The sequence below is a fragment of the Paroedura picta genome, chromosome 3, assembly GCF_049243985.1.
Source record: "Paroedura picta isolate Pp20150507F chromosome 3, Ppicta_v3.0, whole genome shotgun sequence".
Classification (NCBI taxonomy): Eukaryota; Metazoa; Chordata; class Lepidosauria; order Squamata; family Gekkonidae; genus Paroedura; species Paroedura picta.
Genome location: NC_135371.1, coordinates 64,838,141 through 64,864,801, shown reverse-complemented (window position 1 = coordinate 64,864,801; position 26,661 = coordinate 64,838,141). Strand labels below are relative to the sequence as shown.

General features: G+C 45.3%; 1 protein-coding gene across 10 annotated transcripts in view; it reads right to left on the bottom strand.

Moving 5' to 3' along the window:
- The window catches only part of LOC143832149 (NACHT, LRR and PYD domains-containing protein 3-like), a 53,514-nt gene that overhangs the window by 9,114 nt on the left and 17,739 nt on the right, over positions 1-26,661 (bottom strand). For 8 of the 10 annotated variants that reach the window (XM_077326066.1, XM_077326068.1, XM_077326067.1 and 5 more), the window contains 2 exons: positions 23,203-23,289; positions 21,844-22,011 (listed from right to left, as the gene is read on the bottom strand). In XM_077326066.1, the coding sequence (XP_077182181.1) occupies positions 21,844-22,011; positions 23,203-23,289 (255 nt within the window). Of the gene's footprint in view, positions 1-12,057; positions 13,283-14,420; positions 17,599-21,843; positions 22,012-23,202; positions 23,290-26,661 lie in introns of those variants that run through there. The other 2 variants (XM_077326071.1, XM_077326072.1) reach the window with 2 other exon arrangements.

The window sequence follows — 26,661 nt, the reverse complement described above, 5'->3', positions numbered from 1 at the left end:
TGCAGATGATACCACTCTAATGGCAGAAAGTGAAGAGGAACTAAAGAGCCTGTTGATGCGGGTGAAGGAGGAGAGTGCAAAAGTTGGCTTGAAACTCAACATCAAGAAAACGAAGATCATGGCATCCGGCCCTCTCAATTCCTGGCAAATAGATGGGGAAGAAATGGAGGTAGTGACAGATTTTATTTTCCCCAGGCTCCAAGATCACTGCAGATGGGGACTGCAGCAAAGAAATTAAAAGACGCTTGCTCCTAGGGAGGATCCCCTGAAATAATTTTTTTCCAGAGATCAGTACCAAATCTAATTTTTAAAGCAAAGGGAATACAGCAATGAAGAATACATCAGTCAGTATGAAGCAGGTAGCTTTTTTAACGTTTTATTTTTAAGGGGGAGGGTTGTACAACTGTTTCCCCCCCCCCATACCTTAGCTGCTCTCTTTGTTAATCAATCCTTTGGTGTGAGCATGTGTCCAATTCTGCTACATTCAAAAAGCATGGAATTTATAAAGTTTGCCCTTCTAGATGTTGCAGGCTTCTTTCACTGTCCTCTCTTTCCATTCTATGAATGAACTAAACTTCTCATGAACAGATGTCTCACTTGGCTTTGGAAAGCTCAGTCTCCCAACATACTTTTTGGTGCACAAAATGAGTGTAACAAAAGAAGATGTAGATAGCTTAGAACAGGAACAGATTTGTCTCTGTACTGATGTGATCAAATCAAAGGCCTGACAGAAACACACAGATATGAACAGGATAATCTAGTGGTATAGATTAGGCTACTAACAACAAAATTGTCTCTTCTTTTTTTAGCACTGTTAATATATAAAGTTTAGATCTATATTAGCACCTTGTCCCCAGTAAAACAAATGAACAAAAGCCTTGCTGGGCCTATGCCCCACATGCTAACCCAAACAGTTAAAAAATGAAAGAAAGTGTGGAGTTGTTGGTAACAGTTGTTATGAGCATAGACCTAATCTGATGAGCCGAGTTTGATTCTCCATTCCCCCACATGCAGCATGGGGTAGTGGTATAGTGGTTAGGAGTGCAGACTTCTAATCTGGTGAACAGGGTTTGATTCCCCGCTCCCTCACATAGTCAGCTGGGTGACCTTGGGCTTGCCACAGCCCTGAAGAAACTTCCTGGAAGAAACTTCGGCGCTCAATCCATACCAGTCAGGCTTTCATCCTGGCCATGGGGTGGAGATGGTGTTGGTCTCCCTAATGGATGACTTCGGCCACCAGTTGGATTGGGGAAGATCTGCCACGCTAGTTCTATTAGATCTGTCAGCCGTGTTTGACGTGGTCGATCACAAACTACTGGCTTGCTGCCTCGCCAGGACGGGGATACAGGGCCCAGCCTTGGGCTGGATATGCTCCTTTCTCCTAAACCAGACCCAGAGGTGGCAGTGGGGGAAGAGTTGTTGAGCCCGGTACTGCTCCCTTGTGGGGTCCCTCAGGGCTCGGTCCTCTCCCTCACTTTAACATCTTTATGTGCCTTTTGGCCCAACTGGTGCGGAGCTACGGCTTGGGTTGTTACCAGTATGCGGATGACACCCAGCTATATCTCCTGATGGACCGCCGCCCAGATTCCCCCCCCCCCAGAACCATTTGCCAGATGTCTAGAAGCCATGGTGGGATGGCTCGAGCAGAGTCGCCTGAAACTCAACCCCTCCAAGATGGAGGTCCTATGGCTGGGTGGTAGGGGGGCATCTCAGGAAGCACGCTTACCCACCTTGGCAGGAATGCAACTGGTCATTGCGTCCCAAGCCAGGAATCTGGGAGTGACCTTTGATGCTTCCCTAACTTTGGAGGCTCAGGTCAATAAAGTAGGTGGCCAGGCATTTTTCCACCTTCACCAGGCTCGGCTACTAGCGTCCTACCTGTCCCCTGAACATCTGGCCACAGTGATCCATGCAACGGTTACCTCCAGTATAGATTTCTGTAACTTGCTCTACGCGGGCCTACTCTTGGGCTTGATCTGAAAGTTGCAGCTTGTACAGAATGCGGCTGCTAGGGTCCTCACAGGGACATCTTGGAGGGCCCACATCCAGCCTGTGCTGAGGCAGCTGCATTGGCTACCGGTTATTGCCCGGATCCGGTTCAAGGTTTTGGTGTTAACCTTTAAGGCCCTGAGCGGTCTGGGACCCACATACTTGAGAGACTGCCTGACGCCCTATGCCCCTTGCAGAGCCTTACACTCTGCGAGTTCGAATTTTTGGGTCATACCTGGCCCCCGGGAAGTGCATCTGGCCTCAACTAGGGCCAGGGCCTTTTCGGTCCTGGCCCCTACCTGGTGGAATGAGCTCCTGGAAGAGCTACGGGCCCTTCGGGAGCTTTCAGCATTCCACAGGGCCTGTAAGATGGAGCTCTTCCACCAGGTTTATGGTTGAGGCCGGCGCACCAGGGAGAGCTGGACCCACCTGGGTCAATCTGTGGCGGCTTATTGGTTACCACCCCTTCCCTGCCCCTTTTGCAGAGAGTGGGTGAATTGGTATTTTAGTCCGCTGTCAGATACTTGGGTTATGTTGTAATTATATATTGTTTTATCGGGGTTTTTATTGGGGTTTTTATTGTTGTAACCCACCACGAGCCTTTATAGAGAGTGGCAGGCTAAAAGTCTAAAAATCATCATCGTCATCATCATCATCATCACCTGCAGAGCGGTAAAAATAAAAGAGTAAGGGATAGGTGGGAGGAGAAAGCGGCGGGGTGAGTCCGTTATAAAAACCTGTGATAAAAGCTCCGAGTGTCACTCTGCGGCCAAGTGGCTCCCCATTGGCCACTTGACCCGTCCTCAACTGCCTGGTGAGTTGGCCGGGTGAAGAGGCTGCGCCACCAGGAAAGGAGCAGGGCCGCTGCGTCGAAGACGTGGCTGGCCTGCTCCTTTCCCGCCAGCGAGGCCGGGGCCTTGGCCGAGGAGGGGGGTGGCGGGAAGGCTTTGGCGCACCCTGAAGAGCAGGCCTGCCACGTCTCTTCTGGGCGTGCCAACGCTGGGACCTCAGCTTTTGCTGTGCCCCCCCCCCAGGAGGGAGGGGGCCAGGGAAGGCTTCGCCATTCCGCAAAGTGCAGGCCCAGCGCGCCGGAGACGCGCCAGACCTGCTCCTGTCACCACGCCAAGGTAGGTGGATTGGGGGGGGACGCCGCGGTGGGGGGGCCTGCAAGCAGCCCTGCAAGCCCCACTGGTGCCCATGCTGGCGCCCATTGTATTTGAAAATACAATGGGCTTTTCCCCTCGTAATAGGTGTCTTTTGTGGGGAGAGGAAAGAGAAGGCGACTGTAAGCTGATTTGAGCCTCCTTCGGGTAGAGATAAGCAGCATATAAGACCAGTCATTTGGTCATCTCAATTGCCCCAGCTCTGTCACATCAGTCTGATTAACTATAACTTTGGGATGTCTTTGTTCCAGAGCCTCACTGTGAGATCCTTTTCCAACTGCAAAGACTTTGCTGGAATGGACTCTGAATTTGTATACAAAGGATAAAGTATTTCGAGAGAGAACAGGACTTTATCAATACCTACTTTCCAGCAGTAGGGGAAAGAGGGGCTCTAGTTAGGTTTGGACTCTCCTTTGTATGGTCGCACTGTGTTATTCTAACTTGCTACATCTTGATAACATAACCTTAGAATACAGCTTAACTTGCTTTTTACAAACGCTTGGCTCTGGTGTCATTCCTTTGGTTCTCCACTGCAGGACCCACTGAGAGGGCAGACTGAGCCTAGGATCTCCTTCCAGGGTAATAGGGTGGCCCAAACATCCTCAAACATTGTTAGGTCACAGAAGGTGTTAAGCATGGATTAAGAGTAACATTGAACATATAGCATTATAAAAATGCTGCTAGCATTGTGAATATAAACTATCCCAACCCTCATCCTGAACCTAGGGTCTGTGCAGCTTAATAAACTCGTTTAAAGGGTTGCTAGGGCAGACCCTCCCTCACCAGGCTTCTCTAAGGTCCATAGTAAGGGGTCTTTGACTAAACAAATGACAGAATCCTCAGCACATTGCAAGAGACAATTCTAGGTGGTAGAAAAAGACACAAGACCAATGATATGGTTAAATTATGGGAATGTATTAGATTATGTTTAAATTGGATATAATGGCCCACATTTTGACTCATTGTGTGAGCTGCTAGCTAAGATGGGGCAGCTGACCAATGAAGGCAGCGCAGAGAAGGCAAAAAACCTGGGTCCCAGGGAAAAATTCCTTCTCAGCTCCAATTCAGGCAACCGGCTGGAAGCAGCCTGCACAGTCTGGTTAAAATGATGGGCAGTGGCCTGACCTTACCCCCATCAGGCTCCTCTAACACCACAGGGATGGCCAGAAACTTGTTGGCAACCCATCCTCTTCTTGTCTTTTTATCAGTGGCTGGCATCCTCTTTTCTTTGGCTGCCGTCTGAATGGGGAGGAGAGCCAGAATAGCGCAATCATATTGTCTTCAGCAGGTTACCTCCCTAAGGTTACTGCCATGGCTCCCATGAGAGAAAATACATGGGAAGCTGCAGGTGGGGTGAAGGCAGTGCAGAAAAGGCAAAAAACGTAATTTCCAGAAATGTTATAACTGTACAGGACCACGACATGCACAAATGTCTTCAATTTGCTACATCCCCAATAGTTCATTACCTGAACTATCTTGACTGAGTCATCTTTAATGCTCTTCTAAAGTTTTTGAAATTGATTTGAAGGGAAATTATTGAAATATTTGTTTCCAGTCCTTGTCATTCAATTTAGTATCTACTTCTATTTCCTAGTGCTTTTTAATTGTCTGCACCAGAGTTTTTCCCTGCATTAATAACACCCTAAATATTCTTTGTAATTAGTTTCTCCTGATCCTTATCTATATTTTGAACTAGCTCTTTAAATTCAGTTACTGGGCCTATTTATCTGATCTTTAATTTCCTCCTTTTGGAGAAACCTTAGGGCCATTCCGCATTCGTCCAAAATAGCACAATGGTTACTAATTGAAATCGCTACAGTTTTGCCATTATGCACAATGTCGTTGACAATCTGCAACACTCCTGAAACCGATCTGCAAAAAGCGCTTCTTTGTAGCACTAATAAGGGAAATCCCAAAAAGTGGATTCACCCTCCGGAAAGCGCTACACTCCTGCAACCAATCTGCAACACTAGCGGGAAAGTTCTGTGCGTTACCATTGTTGCAATTTCTGCAAAGTCCCTCCCCCTGGCTCTCTCCTCTGATCTTCCGGCGAAGCGATCGCCATTTTTTTTTTCTCAGAGCGAGCGGAGATCAACGCACCAGCGAGCCTTCGTTTACCCAGCGAGGCTTCCCTGGCTGCAGCCCCTCTGTTTAAAGTCACCAAGCACAAGCATCGCAGAGGCCCGTTTGCTGTTTAATTTTCATTTTATTTTTCACACTGTTTTCGGCCGAAAATCGCACCCGTGAGGGGGGGGGATTTTTTTTCTCACTCGGGGGGAGCATGGCAACGATGAAACAGCAGTTCAAACACCACCTGCTAGCTGGACGGGTCTTTCCGTTGCAACGAATCAACGCATATTCGTTGCAACGTGTTTTTTTTTTTTTAAACTTCCTTAAAGGGAAAGGGGCTGTTTGGGAGCATGATAACGGCTGCCCATTGGCTGCTTGACGGCCAGGGGCGGGACACAGCTTAGCAATAGCACTTCCTGGCTAGCAATTTTTGCAGAGATTGGAACCCTGTGGGAAACGATAGAAATGCAACTGGATTCCACTACAAAGGCAGGTATGCGTTACGCCGAATTCCACTATTTAAAATGGCGATTTTTTGTTCAGCAAACAATTTGCTACATGGATCCTGGTGCGGAATGGCCCTTAATGCTTGTTATTTCAACAGCCATTTAGATCCTTCCGGAAGCCTTACTTCACTCCAGAAATTATTACTGTTATCACTAGGGGCCAAGCCTGTTGCATTCAGGAATACAACAGGCGCTAGATTGGGGGAGGGTGTGTGGAAGAACTCTGTGGATGGCCTCTCCCTCCCCCCAGGGCCTGGAAAGGCTGCAGGCTGGAGGCCCCGGGGCAGGGAACTCACTGGCAGGGGTAGCTCTCAGGCAACAGGGATCTGAAGCCTCCAAGCCTCAGAGGAAAGTGGAAGGAGGAGGGGTGCTCAAGGGTGGGGGATGGAAGGCGACTGGCTGGCCACTGGACAGACAGGCAAGCCGGTTGGAGGAGGAGGCATTCAGGGGTGGGACAGCCACCCTGAATGGGTGTTAAGTGCTGTGGCACTTAAGCCATGCTCTTCTTCTAAACCCTTACTAGAAATATATTATGGAACAGATGATGTCAGAGCGCTGCCCAGTCTCTTTGTTCAGTAAGAATGAATTCAAACCACTTTCTCCGGCCTATAAAAAGCCTCCATTTCTGACCTCTCCGCAGAGAATGCAATACCTCTTTCAGAGTGGAAAGTCAGAATCCAAACATCGTTTACAGATTGCCCAATTAGACAGCAAGCTAGAATTGGTACGGTCAGGCCCAGCTTTAAAAGGCAAACATGTTCCATCAACCATGTTATGCAGACAGTACAGGCTCAGAACTGGTTTCCTGAATTGGAGCTGAGAAGGAAATTTTCCGTGTGATGCCGCGTAGACTGTCCTGATATTTGCAGGTTTTTTTGCCTTCTCTGCACTGCCTTCATTGTAAACTCTGGGCTGATCTGCATGTGACACTCTCTGGGCTCATCCTGGGTCCTAAGAAGCCAGGCAGGCACTGGGCAGTCCCATACTGAGGCATTCCTGTGCAGTTCCCAGGCACATCTGGTCCAACAGGACCAAAACTAGGCTCAGAAACAGTGTCCCATGTAGGTAGCCCAAGATGGGAATATGGGAGTGTTTTAGGGCTTATTTATCCCTGGCAATTAACACACGCATCCCGACCCTCTCTCTACCTGTATGAAACAGTTGAGGATATTCTGTTTCACTGTATCTGAGGAAGTGTGCATGCTCATGAAAGCTTATACCTTGAATAAAACTTTGTTAGTCTTAAAGGTCTTTGGATCAACATGCCTATCTACCTGAATCCTTATTCAATAAAGTTGATTTAACTATACTATTGGACTTGGGACTTTCTTTGATATCTGGGATGCAAGTTTCTTCGAAAAGTGGGGGGGCTTGGCTGCAATCCTAAATAGGATTGAGGACTGAGGGGATTACAGCAACGCCATTTCATTTTAGGTTTGATCTCACTACACTGTTTTTGGGGATTTAGTCCCAAAATCTTCCAATGAAACTCTAGGCCCCAGTTTCTATGGATACTGGGAAAACAGAATCCTTGACCAATTGACTTAGAAGCATTCCAAGTATCTGTGTCATCACCCAGAAAGGGTGATTTATTAAGCACTTTGTGCAAACTTTCCACCCAAATCAGGCTGGAAAATTGAAATATGAAAATGAGAAATGATAAAATCAAAGACTACACAATACCAGAATCAGGAAGAAGGGACGTTCCTGGGGACATTCCAAATGAAAGGATAAAGATGGAATCAGACAACAGCTTAGCAATGGGGGCTGTGTGATTCTGACAACTTCTGAGTCTCAAAATGCACCACAGGTCGAGACTTTGAGACCTCCTTGGAGTGTCTCAAGTCTCCGTGGTTTCAGGGTGCACCAAATATATTCCATGTGTTTGGCTTGCCACTGGGAGCCTGCTCCAATTAGGGTTGCTAGCCTCCAGGTGGTAGCTGGAAATCAGCTATTTCAACTGATTTCCAGTTGACAGACATCATTTCACCTGGAGAAAATGGCCGCTTGGGAAGGGGGACTCTATGTCATTATGCTACAACAAAATCATTCCCCTCCCCAAAGCACACAATCTTCTGGTTCCACCCCCAATCTCCATGTACTTCCCAACCTGGAATGGGCAACCCTAGTTCCCATCCAAAACTTGATCATGAATTGTTTCAAGCACCTGTATAATAGAGAATTCAGCTGTGATTCTCTTGGTATGGACGTTCAAGAGAATGGGTAACCCTATGTGAATTTCGATGTCCAATCTAATCAGTATCTACCTGCTAAATACGCCTAATGGGAAGCCTATTTGGTGGAGCTTAATGGGTCTCTAACTGAACCTGCACAAAACTCACAATCAAACTCCTTTCCCTTGTGTTCATGGTGGGACCAATCGCAGTCTAAGCCAAAGTCCCATTTTATGCAATAGAGCTTGCTCTCAAGGAAGAGTTCCCCCTGGCCACCAGCAAGGGATGGAGGGTAGGGTTGCAAATTCCAGGTTGGGAAATTGATAAAGATTTGGAGATGGAGCCTGGACAGGACAGGGACCTCAGTGGGGTACAATGCCACGGAATCTACCCTCCACAGCATCCATTTTCTCCTGGAGATTTGATCTCTGCATTTTGGAGATGAGGTGCAATTCTGGGGGAGCCCCAGGTCCCACCTGGAGGATGGCATCCTTATTTTTAGCAGTCGTTACAATGACTGACTGCTTGGTCATATCTAAGGTTGGAGTCCAGCCCAAAGGCCACAGGGGATAGTAAACTATGAAGCTCAGCTGCAGGTTCCCTCAGTGCCAACAGAGGGCAGCAGCTCACCCTTGGCTTCCAGTTGTGGGCAGGAGGAAGGAAGCCATGGATCAGTTGACTCCTGCCATTATGGCTGCTATTCGACTTGAGCCCTACAGCTTCTGGGACTCTGGTAGAGCTCTGCTTAATGCTGGTTACCAGCAGCAATTAAAGGCAGTGACCCAGAAGGAACTCTCCCAAGAAGTTAAATGGCCAGTCCCTAAAGCTGTTCCCCTACCGCTGACCTGGAGTGAGGGGGAAGGGGAATTTCTGCAAGGACAGCAGAACCAGGGCAATGTACTACAGCCCAGCAGCAGAACCCTGTGCTACCCTAAGAGTGCCCACAGCACAACTCAGAACCAAGCCAATCTGCTAGTGGCCACCCAGCACTGGATATCCCATTGTGGTGAATGCCAGCTCAACAGAAGGCTACAGCACAGCATCACAATCCCAGTGAGCAGGAGGGGGCTAGCAAGGACAGCAGAACTGCCAGTACAGGACTGCCCAGGCAGAAAAAACCCATTGTGATGTGGCACCAGCGCACTGACTCAACACAAAGAACCAAGGAAAGCCACACACACCAGGCTGAAGAAGCTAAATATACGAAAAAGAAACCAGGGCCAAAATGGAAAAAGGAAGCCAATTTAGCCCCCCCCCCCCCCCCCAATATACATAAGGAGCATAAGGTGGGAAAAGGACTGTAAAAGGCCTGGTATTTTTTGCAAAATAAGGATACAAAGTGTTTTGCATACTGAACATTCTAGAGCAGGGGTCCTCAAACTACGGCCCGCGGGCCAAATCCGGCCCGCGGACGATTTTTATCCGGCCCGCCGGGTGTTTTTCCCTCCAGCTGCCTGTCACTTAGCAGCCGACTCCCTGCAGTGCGCATGTGTGAAATTTGAGCTGCACTCTCTGACTTCCCGCCTTTTCTCCGCCTCTTCATTCTTCCTCTCAGCCTCTGGCGTGATTGGAGGGATAACGAGTGTGCCTGTGCAAAGCCAGCGGCTGCCTGATCGAGGTTAAAAACAAGCTAGGGGGGGTTTTTTTACGTTAGGAGAGCCTTTTTTAAAGTTAGGAGAGCCTTTTTTCTTAAGTTGGTAAGTTGGCTTGAGCTTAGAGTGGCAAGGGGAAATTGAGGTTTGCAAGGCAGCACAGGGTCTGCAGCGCACAGCGGCTGCCCTAGAAAAACTCTGCTCTTGCAAGGATTTTAATCTTTACCCCTCCCCTCCCCCCCCTTCCTGTCGGATCTTTTTTGCCAAGCTCTCCATTGTCAGCCGCCTTCCTCTGAAGAGAGACCCGGTCCCCCCCCCCCCCATCACATTTTTTTTAACATTAGGAGAGCCTTTTTTTGAAGTTGGTTAGTTGGTTGGGGTGGTTTCTAGGTGGGTGGCATCACAATGATAATGCAAATGGTCAGTGCTCAGAGGAAATGAAAATGGTCAGTGCTCAGTGTTATTGCATGGGAACTTAATCCAGCTCTGCAGACAGCCAAGGAGTAGGAAACCCAATTTAATTGACAGTAGAAGAAGAAGAAGAGTTGGCTCTTATATGCCGCTGTTCTCTACCTGAAGGAGTCTGAAGCGGCTTACAATCCCCTTCCCTTCCCCACAACAGACACCCTGTGAGGGAGGGGAGGCTGAGAGAGCCCTGATATTACTGAAGAAGAAGAGTTGGTTCTTATATACCGCTTTTCTCTACCCGAAGGAGACTCAAAGTGGCTTACAGTCGCCTTCCCTTTCCTCTCCCCACAACAGACACCCTGTGAGGGAGGGGAGGCTGAGAGAGCCCTGATATTACTGAAGAAGAAGAGTTGGTTCTTATATACCGCTTTTCTCTACCCAAAGGAGACTCAAAGTGGCTTACAGTCGCCTTCCCTTTCCTCTCCCCACAACAGACACCCTGTGAGGTGGGTGAGGCTGAGAGAGCCCTGATATCACTGCTTGGTCACAACAGTTTTATCAGTGCTGTGGCGAGCCCAAGGTCACCCAGCTGGCTGCATGTGGGGGGAGTGCAGAATTGAACCTGGCATGCCAGATTAGAAGTCCGCACTCCTAACCACTACACCAAACTGCATTTATATTCTAATTGCTATTCAGTTGTGTATGGTGTTGTATGCTGTGTGCTGTGTAAGCCCTGGTTCACACTGTTGTGATCTCTGAGCAGTGCGAGTTCAGCCATGTTCTTGTATGGCTGAACTCACATTAAATCTCAGGAACCATGCACTCAAAACGGGAACCATCTTTGGCAGCACTTATGTCTGTGAACAGACTTTTTCCAGAATGAAACATCTGAAATCTCCAACCAGATCTAGACTAATTGATGCACACTTGCATCACTTGTCACGACTAGCAGTGACAAATATGGAACCGGACATTGACCATCTCATTAGCCAAAAGCAGGCCCATAGTTCCCATTGAAATACTGGCAAGTTTGTTGATTTAACTTTACTTGTTCTTCATTTTAAATATTGTATTTGTTCCCGTTTTGTTTTGTTTTTAACTTCAAAATAAGATATGTGCAGTATACATAGGAAATTGTTCAGTTAAAAAAAAACACAAAACTATAGTCCGGCCCTCCAATGGTCTGAGGGACAGTGAACTGGCCCCCTGTTTTAAAAGTTTGAGGACCCCTGTTCTAGAGGCTTCACCCATCAAAGCAAGTGGCTTCCAAAGTTACTTGTGAGGTTGCTGCTTCAAGCAAAAACATTCTTCATTCCACAACAAGAGCTGGTTGCTCTGACTTCTAGCCTTCCTCACTCCAGCAAGGAGTCTTCTTATACATCTGTGATTGCAGGAGCCGGTGAGTGACCCCTTAAGACTCTCTTAGCTGGGAAGCTTATGGCATTCCCCCTCTCAGATCTTCCTCCAGCCAAGTTCCCCTCCCTCTGGCTGCTGTTTTACTTCTCATGATGGAGGCTTGGCTGGCAAGCAGTGATGTGTATGTGCACACTACATATAATTTGAAGCCAACTTAATGGCATGTCCTCTATTCCAGGTGGAAAGATGCCTCCATTCATTCTTTCTGTCTACTTGCCCTTTTTTGGAGGGCCCCCAATTTTTAACCTACTAAAATTAAAATGTATTAGCAGGTGTATATTTAAACTTCAAGGGACTGTGTTCATTAAGGAATAAATCTCATAGTATTCAATGTACTTAGGATTGCAACTCTACCATCTGGTAGGTCAGATTCACAGTCTATTTTTAAAAAATTGTTCCTAGCCTGTGTATATAGCCTAGCAATTCTGAGAACTGTAGTGGATGCGTGTGCGTAGGGGTCAGGGTCTTTTCTTTGCCATGATAAATATGAATATGAATATGAATATGAATATAAACATAAACATAAATATAAACATAAATATAATGATCAAATTGAAAATCCCCAGCTAATAGCACCTAGAGTAGAATGAATTTAATGGGAAAGGGAGGATTTAGGCCCCTAAAATTATACTCATATTTTTATTTATTCAAGGATAACATTGAAACTCTGCAACTGTTGCTCTGCTAAAAACCCTGTAAGATGCCTGCAAAAGGAAGTTATTTTTCAAAGAAACAAAAATTGCAGATGAGCACTATGTCTTTAATGACAAATAAACTACTGAGTACTTCTTTGTTTTAAATAAGGATAAAGCAGTTTGCCTGATATGTCTTGAAACTGTCTCAGTATTAAAGTACAATATCAAAAGGCATTTTGAATCTTGCCACAAGAACTAATCAATGTATCAAGGAGAGGTGCGAGTGAACAAGATAAACTCTCTTTAAAAAATCAATGTTTTGCTGCAAAATAGTTTTAGAAAGCATGTTGAAGAGAACCTGTCTACTGTGTGGTCCAACTATCATGTTGCTAAGTATATTGCTAAGAATGATAGACAATTCTCTGATGGTGAATTTGTTAAAAAGTGCATGGTTAAAGTAATGGAGGAAATGTGTCCTGAGAAGGTATCTTGTGTTAACTGCATCCGTTTATCTGCATCTACAATCACCAGGCGTGTTAAAGAAATAGGATAAGAGCTGCATATGCCACTGGTTGCCAAGGCAAAATGTTTTGATTTTTTTTCTTTGGCATTAGATGAGAGCAATGACATTATAGGCACTGTTCAACTACTAATTTTTCTCAGGGGGATAGATTCCAACTATAGAATTACAGAAGAGTTGTGTACACTGCAGAATTTGAAAGGCACTACAACTGCAGAAAACATATGTAAATGCGTAGAAAATCTTGGTCTGAGTTGGGATAAACTGAAAAGCATCACAACTGAAGGTGCAAGAAATATGGTGGGAAGTAAAACTGGTGTAGGTGCAAAAATCAATGAAAATATATTGAAATTAAACAGTATACTTCCCATGTAATTTCACTGCATCATCAAGCCTTGTGTAGTAAGATTATTCAGTGGGAAAGCGTGATGCATATTGTTGTATCCAGCATTAATTACATAAGGCATCATGGCCTTGCTCATCGTCAGTTTCAAAAGTTTCTCTCAGAGATAGATGCAGAACATGGGAATGTATTGTACCATGCAGAAATCAAAGTCCTCAAATGTTTTTTCAGTCTTCATCATGAAATTGATGTCTTTCTTAAGCAGAAAGGAAAAGGTCAAGAAGCACTTTCTGACCCTGAATGTTTTTTTAATTTGGTTATCTTGGAAGGCTTCAAGATGGCGGCGGGCAGCAGGCGACGCGGAGTTGTTCTGTTTTAAATTCTCTTGTTTTGACTGCCAGCGTCCTGCGAGTTTCTTTAAAGACTGTGTTCATCTGCTTGATATATCCCCTCACATCTATAACATCTGAGAGAGGAGTGGAAGATTTATTTCTCAGAGAGTTACATCCCTGCTCTCCTATCAACCCTCCCGGACGGGCAACTCCCACCTGAGTAAGCAATTAGAAGGAGCCTCTCAAGCTTATCTGACAAGTAAGCCTTCTCTGTCTTCAAATTATATTAATTAAATGGGGAAGAGAAAGAAGCAAGCTAGAGTATCGAGTCCTCCTGCTGTTATGGCAAAACACCCTCACATTGAGAACTTTTTGAAAAAAACTGACACTCCTTCTGTGGACCACAGAAATTCCATGCCTGATGCTTTGCTTGAGGGCTCTAGAACTCAGAGAGAGGACTCACAAGATTATTGCCAGGAAGATCAGCCGAATCTGGATATTGGCATTCACCCCGTTGCACCTTGTCAAGAGAAGTCTCTGATATCACCCTCCCCAGTTCCTGCTACTAACTGGAGCCTCCGGGTGGAATTTAGTATATTAATGGGTGACAGTCTTCAGGCTATTCTCCGTTTTTTACAGGAGATAGAGACAAAACTGGACAGCTTGAGACCTAATCTACAATCTCCCTCTACAGCTGTTGAGGAGGCAACAAAAGAGTTCTCTGTAGCCCCAATTTGCCCACAGGTTCGCCAGCTGAACAGACATCAAATTGCTCTTTTAATAGGCCCAGATCCAAGGAACAGAGGTAGATGGTCTAACCGGATGGCTATAATGTCGTCATTGGCAGCATTGACTAACTTTGATCGATCATTTATTGATTTGATTTCATTTTTTTATCTACCCAAATTCATGTCAGCTACCAGGCTTGTATTAACTTTTAAAAGTGATAGTATACCGAGGACCCTATGGAACAGAAAGACTTTTCTAGCTCAATTTAAGATCATGATTACTAGGGTTTTTCATGACCCTACAATAAGACCACTGCTTCCTGAAGATTACAATGCGAGAATTAAAAACTGTACCTCTTCACATAAACTTCTATCTGGGAATAACAAACCTACCATAGTAAGCAGCCCAGGTGATCTGAGAGACATTTCAATGAAGCCTGGCCTCAAGGAGAGTGTCCTTGCAGTGGCTAACAATGTTACTAGATTTCAGGAGAAGTGGAGCTCCTCCTTGAATCAAACAACAGCACTAATTTCAACGCATCCAAATGAGATTGACTGCGACCCCTATCCAGATAACTCTGACAAGTTGACAAGTTCGTCGACATGCCAGCAATCCTCTAATCTACAGAACTGTGGAGCTACTGACACTGCTTTGCTATCAAATTTTACTCTATCCCACTCCCCTTCACCAGAGGTGATGCTGCTTTCGTCCTCCAACTCTACAGCTACAGCTGTGACCACTCAAACTCCTCCCCTTCGACAGTCTAATACCAATGGCTGTGTTTGTCCAGAATCCTTTGAGGCCATCAATCTGATTATGCTTGAGGACTGACTATCTCCTCAGAATGCAGTCACTCAAGACTCAAGTCTACGTCTGGTATCCTGGAACATCTCAGGATGGGGGAGGAAATCTAATGATCCTGACAATGAAATACTTGCGTTCTTTTGACATTGTGCTTCTTCAGGAAACTTGGATAATGAGGGACTTTGTAATATCTGGATTCTCTTCATATACCAGCCCTGCCTTCAAAACAAACTCTAAAGGCCGACCTAAGGCAGGATTGTGTTGCCTTGTGAATCTGGCATCTACTCTTAAAGTAACGTATTTAAAGGCAACTCCTCCCTATGCCCAAGCAATTTTATTTAAACATACTATGGGTCAGCTGCTTTTGATTAATTGCATATATCCCTCCTTTCCCTACAATCGACTCTTTATCCCACGCTTGGTCGACATTGAGAAACTGCCTAGAATCCTTAATGGCTGACTATCCAATGGCTTCCCTTGTCCTGGTAGGTGACCTGAATGCAAGGCTAGGTGCTAACAATGATAAGCTTGCGGCACACATGCACTGGGACTGTAATGAGCTGATTCCACCTTCATTCTCATTCCCTAGGGCTGTGAAAGACCAAGTAATCAACCAAGCAGGGCCTTATCTGGCAGATTTCTGTGCCAGACCCAATCTCCGGATATTAAATGGATCTCTCCCAGGAGATAAATTTGGGGACTTCACATTTATCTCCCCTCGAGGAGCAAGCATGGTGGACTTTATTTTAGTATCACCAGATTTAATTCCACAGGTCATTGATTTTAAGATTGATACTCTATCGGAAAGCGAGCATTCTCCCATCCAGATGAGGCTATCTTTAGGAATACCTGATGATCCTAGACCAAAGGCATCCTCTAACCATACCTCACATTTGACGCATGTGAGATTGAAATGGTCTAATGACCTTGAGCCCAGTTTAACCAGTGGACTTGTACAGCTGAGGCAGTCTTTCAAACAAGCTATATTCGAGGACGAACTACCAGTCGCGGCTATAGCAGCATACGAAGAGGTTATCCGCTCTATTGTGGATTCAACGAAATCAAGTCATCCTCCCAGTAATTTTAAAGGAACATCCTCTTGGTTTGACTCCCAATGCTGGGCCTAGAAAAAAAATCTACGACGACTTTACCAACAACTACTTTCCGAGTTCTCTACTAAGCTTGTCTCCAGCTATTTTGAGGCTAGAAAAAGATGCCAGCTTACTTTGGCAGAAAAGGAACATGACCATGCCTTGAAGAAATGGACTCGATTACTGAAAGCAGTCCAATCAAGAAATACTAAAGACTTCTGAGCAGAGGTATCGGGCTCCATTCAGCCACTTATTGTGAACTACTCTTCATCTATTTCAGCCTTTGATTGGATGGGACATTTTTCAAATCTTCTTTCCAAATCGGGCCCTGATGGCATTCCTATAGACCTAATTAAAAACAACCAAGAATGGTGGTCTGAACCACTAGCTCATCTATTCACCTTAATTGATAAATTTGGGGTCTTACCCGATTCATGGCTGAATTCCATTATAGTCCCAGTTTTCAAAAAAGGTAGCACTAACATTCCTAGCAACTTTCGCCCCATAAGTCTATTATCTGTACTGGGGAAACTATATTCAAAACACTTATTGGGACGTTTATTAGACTGGATGACTATTAATAATCTACCAGGCAAAGAACAAGCAGGATTCTGCTCTGGATGTACCTCACTTGACCATTGTCTTGTATTATCCTTTCTAGCAGAAAAGTACTCCTTACATCTAAAAGGCAAATTATATGCAGCTTTTATTGATTTACAGGGAGCATTTGATTCCATCAATAGATCCCTATTATGGAATAAATTAGCTGCTCTGGGAATGGACAAGCGATTGCTTTTCCTAATTCATAAATTACACACTTCAAACAGCAAGTGAGGTTGGAAAATAACGGTTCCTTAACTGAAAAGATCCCGGTCACTAAAGGAGTGAAACAAGGATGCTTTCTGGCCCCATCATTATTCATTTTTAGTCGATTTTCCTAATCAATTGGCTGAATCTGAGGGTCACGCACCTAGGTTAAATTCCCACCCTATTCCTCTCTTGTATGCGGACGATGCAGTTCTTCTTTCCATCTCTAAAATTGAGCTCATGCATCTACTCTCAGCATTCTCATCCTTTTGTTCCCAAAACAGCCTGTTTATCAATTTTGATAAAACTAAGATAATAATCTTCTCTAAGACCTGGAAATGCAGCCAATGGAAAGCAGATGGAAATCCTGTGGAGCAAGTAAAATGTTTCAGATACTTGGGCGTTAGTTTTCACCACCAAGTGAATTGGTCCTTGCATTGGAAAGCAGCACTTGCCGCGGCAAAGAACCAGTTAAGTGCAGTGTCACGTTTTCACTTTCGTAGTGGGAACCAGTTTGTGCCAGCAGCGATCCAGATTTTTCAGGCGAAGGTTGTTAATCAACTCTTATATGGGATACCAATCTGGATTGAGTCTTTGAATGATGAAGTGGATCGTATAGCCGCAATTTTCTTTCGTCGTATTTTGGGTCTTCCGAATATGATTCGTCTTGCCATCCTTTGTAATGAGTTGGGTCTTGTCTGTTGTCATCTAGAGCATGGTTATCCACTATCAAATTCTGGATAAAATTACATTATCACTCCACTCCTAATATCTCTTGTACGATCTGCTAAGTGATCCTTTTGTTTCTAAATGGTACTGGCAGATCCAACATAAAATTCACACTCTGGGTATCAACTTGGAGCCTCTGGCTAATTATGAGGAGTTTCAAATATACAGTATTATTAGACAGAGAATCCGTGATATTGAGAGACAGACCATCGAAGCGGGAATCAATCGGACGTTGCCCCCGCTTCTTCGGCCTTGCTTCCAATACAGGTCAGGGAGCTACCTTTCTGGCCCTATGGACAGAATAACCAGACATTTGTTAGCTGATAGGTCCCCAGAAATAACGGAACTGTTGGCCGAATTCTTGGCTACTGTGATACAAAAGGACAGTCGGCTAGGCAAGAATCAGGTCTAGACCAGGGGCACCTACAACTGGTGGAAATTACTGATTGCTGGGCATTCTGGAGGAATCTACTGTTGGTTACTGCTTATTTTCTTTTCTTTTATTGTTTATCTAGACTATGTACTTTTTATCAATTAATTATAATTATGAATTACCCTTGATGTTTTATATGCCATTAAAGGTTTTTGAATTTGAATTTGGTTATCTTAATGGATATCACAGAGCATCTGAATACATGGAATCTAAGATTGCAGGGGAAATGAATGCTTGTGTGTGACATGTATACTGAATTGAAAGCTTTTGAAGCAAAACTAAACATTTTTGTGAAGCAAGTTAGTGAAGGCAACTTTTCAAACTTCTTTTGTTGCAATGGACTAAAATTTGAGAAGCATGGAAATTTACAATTCATTGTTGAAAGACACATCAAAGTACTGAACCAATTGCAGTTGGAATTTCATAACAGATTCACTGATTGCCATAAGCTTGGAAAGGAAATAAGAATGTTTTAGAATCCATTTGAAGTAGCAACAGAAGATGCAAGTAACTTTTTTTGATGGAACTAATTAATTTGCAAGTCAGTGATCATTCTAGAGGCATTTACGGGGGGAAAAAGTCTATTAGATTTCTATTCTGGTCTACCTGATATATCAACCTAAAGACATTTGCTGCAGGCATGTTCACAGTCTTTGGCACCACATACATCTGTGTACAAATCTTTTCCAATATGAAAATTCTGAAATTGACATGTAGGTCAAGGCTTACAACATTTACACAACATTTTAAGAGTGTCTGTCACAAACATTAACTTGGACATTAATGCTTTGGCTAACAGAAAACAGCCGCAAAAATCACACTGGCTAGATAAGCATGTGTAGCTAAATAAAAGGATTCCACAGTAAAATATTGTTCAAAAATGGATTGCATTGAAGTTAACATTTCTTCATTTACCTTTGAATGATAGATTATGCACAGGGCAGGTAATTTGGGGTGGCGGCAGCAGCCCTGATTGCGCACGACGCTGCCGCCATCCTAGCCCTGGGCCGCCACAGCACCTTGGAAAGCCCGTGGTAAGAGAATGCGGAAACTTCCGTGGTAAGGGAACGTGGAAATTTCCGTGTTCCCTGGGATGCCGCAGGCCAACGCCATGCATAATCAGCAGAACTGGCTGGTGAGTCCCCCCACCCCTACCTTGGTGAGAGAGTGGCATGCCGCTCCCCGCCATCGTGCGGTGGGGGCCGCATGCTCCCACTCTCCTCTGCTGCTGGCTCCAGGCAGCATTCTGGGCTTTCCAGCCACAGTACACACTATGCCGGGGCAGTCCACGTACGCCGGGGGATTTTCTCCCCTGTACTTATGAGAAGCACCAGGGCATGCTGCCCTGATGCAATGCCTGGAGCAACCCGGCATGGCTGCTGCCGCGCATAATGGGTCAATGTTTACTTTTGATCTAAATAAGTAGGTTTATAATTTTGTTAGAATTTGGTTTAAGATGTGGCACTCTTTAGGCACTGGAACCACTAATGCGGCCCCCATATGCCAAAATGTTGGGGACCCCTGCTCTATGGCAATGGATTAGTGCACAGAGAAAGGTTCTTTTCTTAAAGCTGATTGTGAATGAAATGTAATTTCCTTTAAAGAAATACAAGGAAAACATGAAGATGCCCAAGAAATATAGAACTGGCAGGCCTAGGTCTGTTGTGAAAAATCCTTTTCACAACAGATAGCAACATTCCTGACTTCCCTGGGGCCTGTGTTTGCAGCATGGGGCCAGGAAAAGTCTGAAGGATCCTCGTTTCACTGGTTCATGCTGGCCACATGGAGATTAAGACTCTGAGGGTGGGCCCTTGTGGCAGCATAGGACCAGGGGGTCATATGAAGAAGAAGAAGAAGAAGAAGAGTTGGTTCTTATATGCCGCTTTTCCCTACCCGAAGGAGGCTCAAAGCGGCTTACAGTCGCCTTCCCATTCCTCTCCCCACAACAGACACCCTGTGGGGTGGGTGAGGCTGAGAGAGCGCTGATATCACTGCCCGGTCAGAACAGTTTTATCAGTGCCGTGGCGAGCCCAAGGTCACCCAGCTGGTTGCATGTGGGGGAGCGCAGAATCGAACCTGGCATGCCGCACTCCTAACCACTACACCAAACTGGCTCTCACTGAGTTGGTCCAGAGAGGGCTGGAGCTCTAGACAGGCCAATTATTATATAGGAAAATGTGGCCATTGGATGTGTATTTTGCACAAAGAGCTCTTTTCCCTCCCATTTCCCCAGCCTCTACATTTATTATCCCTTTCTTAAAGGGCCATGATTTTGACCCGCATTTAATGCATGCTGCATTACTTTTCTCAACCTTCTTACCATTGAGAAACTCAATGAAACATTCTTCAGGCTTTGAGAAACCCTGGAAGTGATGTCAACAGACCACACCTCCAGCCACACCCCCGGATGTCATGTCACCAGAATTTACATCACCCAAACACTCCCACTGAATGTGTGACATCAGGCCATTCCCACAGCACAGGAAGTGACAGCACAGAAATATTTTCAGATGAGTTGTGAACAGAACCATACATGCACTCTGGGCTGCCTACCAGTTTGCTCTTCTTCAACAAAGGAAGCCTGCAGTGGGAGCCTGTAGAAATAGGACTATGGCACACCTATGCCATTCTGTTGCCACTCCAACACCAGAAACAGTGCTGGAGCAGGCCTATGCCAGTCCTTCACCACCACGCCACCCCATGTAGTTAAACTGAGAGTACTTACCTCTCTGGATTCCACTAAAACATGTGATGAGCCTCAGCCAGTAAGCATTTGTATGACCTGGACCTCTCCCCTTTCCACTCAGTTAACTCCCACCCAACTGTAAAAGCCCTTCCATGGCTGTTGCAAAACCTCAGGGTTTCACAAAAAATCGAAATCCTGGTTGATAAAGCCTGGTTTAGATACACAGTAGAGGAGCCCAGGGTGGCCTAAGCGCTTAATCCATGCTCCGTCATCACAGGCTCTCCCATCCAGCCTCTGGTGAGTCCCCCCACTCCAGCCAATACAGAAAAGTCAAGAGAAGGAATAGCTGCTGATTTTTGTACCCTGCTTTTCACTAGCCAAAGGAGTCTCAAAGTGGCTTAGAATTGCCTTCCCTTCCTCTCTTGATGCCAGACACCCTGAGAGAACTCTGACAGAACTGCTCTGTGAGAACAGCTCTGGCAGGAGAACCAAATAGTGCCCCCCAGGCCAGCAAACCACAACAGAACAATAGTACCTGAAGTAGTAGTAGTAGTTTTACAATGGTTTACACCAGGCAACCTACTATAAGTACAACAGCTGCCAAACTGGGAGAATGGACAACTCTAACTACAACAACAATGCTCCCACACCAGAACAAAAACCTTATATATTTCCCTGGCCAAACAGAAGATTTTCAAAAAGGAAAAATCTACTATGCTTGGCCAGGAAATGTTTTTTCCACAACACATGCTTTCCTGTAGGCTAACTTCCCCAGCCCCCCCCCTTCCCCTTCCTTGCAGCAAGCTGCCAGAGCAAGATCAGCATTGCAATACATTTGCAAATGCAAAATGCATTGCAATGATTGGCTAGGGAGCCCAGCCAGGGAGCTCAGCCAGCCATTGGTCTATCCCTCACTCACCCCTCCCTTTGTTCCAGCTGGGAAGCCCAAACAAAGAAGGGGAAAGTTGGCAAAAGGAGCCATGCCTGGGGGTGGGGGGTGTCCCTGCCCATCCCTAGTGGGACCCTTACTCAAGTATAAGCTGAGGGGAGCTTTTTTAGTGCTTAAAAAATGTGCTGAAAAACTTGGCTTATACTTGAGTATATACAGGTAAATGCTTATCTTCTGCTGGTAAACTTTTACTGTCCCAGCTGTGAGATTTGGTTTGCTCAGATAAAGCTTGCTTGTAACTTTTGTCCATTCTCTCATAGTGACCAAAAATCGGTCAGTCGGTCGGTCGGTCGGTCGGTCAGTCAGTCAGTCAGTCTCTCTCTCTCTCTCGCACACACATGCACGCACGCACAATCTCACATGTCAGTTCCCTTGTCCTCTGTTTTATGAGCTTTCACAGTAGAATGACACATTCCGTTTTCTTTCAGGCAAGGTAAATTCTCATTCCCATGCTTTCTAATACTCACTATAAAACAGACAGGCTTGTGCAAGTCTTCAGGAGGTCTACTATGAATGGCACAGATGCATCTGATAAGGAGTTATCATTAAGGTTTAGACTGGTAAGTGTTTTGCTAGTCCTCAGAGTAGTACAGAGTTCTTGGGCACAGGCATTTGTGAGGAAATTCTCACCAAGACTGTCAATGACAAAAAAAAGAAGAAATAATCACGAATAGGTCAGGTACTGGGTCTAAGTACTTTCACCTCTTTTTCAATGTCTTGGTGACAACACAATCAAATGACATTAGAGAGCTTTTCTGTAGAATTTACTCCAAGTCCAATCCATAGCCCTTGAAATATGTTTCATGCATAACATAACTCAGTTTCTTAAGCCCGTTGTGCTATGACCATACAGAAAGGGTCACAAACTGTTACCATGAATACAGACCAACCTCGCCTTGGGTATTGATTGCTCCATTACTACACACAGAAGTTTAAATGTGTATTAGTGGTATTATTTCCATCACCATTTTAAGAAAATTGCCATGTAATTGATGGCCAATTTCAAGACAACAGGCCACTAAGAGGACTCATTCTGGCCTGTGATAGCCTAACAGAGACACTGCTCCTTTCTGTTACAATTTAGGACTATGGTCAGTATCAACAATGGCAAAAAGTACTGGACACATTTTGCACTGGATCCTTTTCACCAGGAACTTGGGAATCTCTACAGAAAAGTGGCCCTTCCCAGCTACAGACTATTATGATTCCACTCCCAAGTAGGAAGTCAAAGGCTCTTACCAACACAGATCCAGAGAAGCAATATGACTTAATCCCCCAAAGTAAGAACAGCCCATAGACTCAGTGGAGGAAGAAAAAATAGTGTGCAAAGGCTCCAACTAGCTAACTGGGCAGCTTGAACTTCCATCATCATGCTCAATGCCATAAGACCCTTCATGAATCACACTTTATGATTCCAGAAGGCACATCAGGAGACTCAGCGATGTACATGGAAAAGACTGCAAGCCAAAGCCTGGTTCTCTCACTCCACTGAAGGGAAAGGCTTGAACTGTTACCCAGGCTTGCACCCACGCTACAGGACCTCAGCTGAATGCTGTATCTCAAGGCAAATTGTATCCTGCCTTGGAACTGACCCCAGTTCTGATGATCATAATCTCACTGCACCTGTGGTTGCTGATCCCTGGACATCCTGCCACCTGCTCTCAACACCAGTACCCAGCTACTTCTTCCTGCTGACCAATGCATACCACGTTTCCCTCTTGCTGCTGGCTCCTTAAATTCATGTTCCAGCAGACCCACTGGGGGAGAAAAAAGCAGTCCAATAATCTAAACATGCATCCCAACATCTCTGCTCCTATGTTACTCACTTCAGGGTATTCACATTACAATCTGATTCCTTCAGAATGGTGCACAGAATATTCACTCCTGAGTTTCCAAGTCTGTTGCTTCCAAATCTGTGAAGGGAGGGGAGAAAACTCAGAGGCACAGTCAAAACTTCAGACAAATATATCAAGTTGTGGTTTACATGGCTAGGGTCCTGACTTTCAAAGAATAAATATCAGACAGCCTCAAGTTTTCTTTTAAAGGCATCCAGAGTCCAGTAGTATCTTAAAGATTGTGGTAGGGTATGAGCTTTTGTCAGGCATTGCTCATTTATTTTAAAAGAGATTAAGTTTCTGGTCAAAATGGTCAGGAGAAAGCTTCAAAATACATGGTTAATGATTGTTTAAATATACTTCCTGGTACCTAAGATGGGAAGTATATTTAAACAATCATTAACCATGTATTTTGAAGCTTTCTCCTGACCATTTTGACCAGAAATTTAATCTCTTTTAAAATAAATGAGCAATGACTGACAAAAGCTCATACCCTACCACAATCTTTAAGATACTACTGGACTCTGGAAGTATATTTTAAATATACTTCCTGGTACCTGAGATGGGCTGAGCCTCTTGTGGCGCAGAGTGGTAAGGCAGCCGTCTTCTAAGCTTTGCCCATGAGGCTGGGAGTTCAATCCCAGCAGCCAGCTCAAGGCTGACTCAGCCTTCCATCCTTCCGAGGTCGGTAAAATGAGTACCCAGCTTGCTGGGGGGTAAACGGTAATGACTGGGGAAGGCACTGGCAAACCACCCTGTATTGAGTCTGCCATGAAAACGCTGGAGGGCGTCACCCCAAGGGTCAGACATGACTCGGTGCTTGCACAGGGGATACCTTTACCTTTACCTTTACCTTTACCTGAGATGGGAATCCTGCCTTCTGCACATTTCCTTATACATCTTTCATGCTTCCTCATGTTCATTCCTTCTACTCTATCAGAAATCCAAGCTGTGCTTATATCAGTCCTACCCCTGCTCTTCAAGGAGACGCTCTCTGCTAGGAAGTTTGTATATCTATTTTTACTTAATCCTCCTATCTAAGATGCTATAATCTTTATTTCTCTCCAAATGCCAGTGTGCGTATATGTCATTTTTAATAACTGCTAGTTTAAATTTTTTAGGATTTCTTTTTAAATAAAAATCTATTTGTAATCTCCCTTGCTTGAGTTCCTACAGTTGGACTCTGGTATACACAGGTGATAGGATCTTGCTGTTATCAGCCTCTCTCACTCCTGTCACTTTAAATATTAATTCCCCATCATAATTTGTGCTTTGCAAATGTCTTTCTTCTTTGCAAACGTCTAGAGCGGGGGTCGTCAACCCCCAATCCGAGGCCAGATACCGGGCCACGAAGGCTGCCGGGCCGCCGGCAGCCATTTCTGCCTCTTCCCCCCCCACACAGCAAGAAGCTCACCAGGCTAAAGAGGCCGCTTTGGTTGTGGTCCGGCTAGCTTCTCGTTGCGATGACGGGGGAAGAGGCATGCCGGCGGATGCAAACGTGCATGCATGGAGCTGCCGCACATGTGTGTTTGCGCCCCAGAGGATGCAAACGCACATGCGCGGCAGCTCTGTGCATGTGTGTTTACGTGGAGCTGTGACACTCCGGCAGGTCACAAATGCGCATACGCGGCAGAGTCGCGCATGCGCATTTGTGCGGAGCTGCCACGCATGCACATTTGCGCCCTGCCAGCAGGTGCAAACATGCATGCATGGCAGCTCCATGCATGCACGTTTGCATGGCACTGCCTGGGCCGCCGGTTGTCCCCCACTCCCGGAAGCGGTCCTCAACCAGGAAAAGGTTGGGGGCCGCTGGTCTAGAGCATTCTAAGTTCCTAGGATGGAGGGGAATTTGGGGTATGTCTCTACCAGCTATACAATATCTAGAATAAGCTTCTGTTTCCACTCCTGTCTGCAGGTATTAAAATCTGGGATTGGCCAAAAGCATGAGCTTTTTTGTATGAACTGAAGGGCAAGAGCCACGTGACTCCTAGCCCTTATCTTGTGCCACAGTCCTGAATCAGGTAAACTACTGGATCCAGGCCCCCTTCAAGGATCGCTGCCTTGTTGTGGCAAGGGGGCTTGCGTAGTTCAGTGAAGCTATGGGCTATGCCGTGCAGGGCCACCCAAGACGGACAGGTCATAGCTGAGAGCTCTGACAAAAGGTGATCCACTGGAGAAGGAAATGGCAAACCACTCCAGTATCTTTGCCATGAAAACTCTATGGACAGTTCCAATAGGCATAACGATATGACGCTGGAAGATGAGCCCCTCAGGTCGGAAGGTGTCCAATATGCTACTGGGGATGAGCAGACGGCTAGTACGAGTAGCGCCAGAATGAATGAAGCGGCTGGGCCAAAGCCGAAAGGACGCTCAGTTGTGGAAGTAACTGGTGGCGAAAAGACAGTCCGATGCTGTAAAGATTTTTATTCCATAGGAACCTGGAACGTCAGATCCATGAATCAAGGCAAGCTGGACGTGGTTAAACAAGAAATGAGAAGACTGAACATCGACATTTTAGGAATCAGTGAACTAAAATGGACAGGAATGGGTGAATTTAATTCAGATGACCATCAGGTATACTACTGTGGACAAGAATCTCGCAGAAGAAATGGAGTAGCATTCATAATCAATAAGAGAGTAGGAAAAGCAGTGTGAGATACAATCCCCAAAATGACAGAATGATCTCAGTTCGAATCCAAGGCAAACCATTCAACATCACAGTGATCCAGGTCTACGCCCCAACCACTGCTGCTGAAGAGGATGAAGTTGATCAGTTCTATGAAGCCCTACAACACCTTCTAGAAGCAACGCCCAAAAATGATGTGCTTATCATCATGGGGGATTGGAATGCTAAAGTAGGAAGCCAAAAGATAACCGGGATAACAGGCAAGTTTGGCCTTGGAGTACAAAATGAAGCAGGGCACAGGCTGGTAGAATTTTGTCAAGAGAATACAATGGTCATAGCAAACACTCTTTTCCAGCAACCCAAGAGACGACTCTACACATGGACATCACCAGACGGTCAACACAGAAATCAGATTGACTATGTGCTCTGCAGCCAAAGATGGAAAAGTTCTATCCAGTCAATAAAAACAAGACCAGGAGCTGATTGTGGTTCAGATCATGAGCTTCTTGTTGCAAAATTTAGGCTTAAATTGAAGAAAGTAGGGAAAAGCACTAGGCCACTCAGGTATGAACTAAATCATATCCCTGACGAATACACAGTGGAGGTGACAAATAGATTTAAGGAATTAGATCTGATAGACAGAGTGCCTGAAGAACTATGGATGGAGGTTCGCAACATTGTACAAGAGGTAGCAATTAAAACCATCCCAAAGAAAAAGAAATGCAAGAAATCAAAATGGCTATCTGAGGAAGCTTTACAAATAGCTAAGGAGAGAAGGGAAGTGAAAGGCAAGGGAGAAAGAGAAAGATACACCCAATTGAATG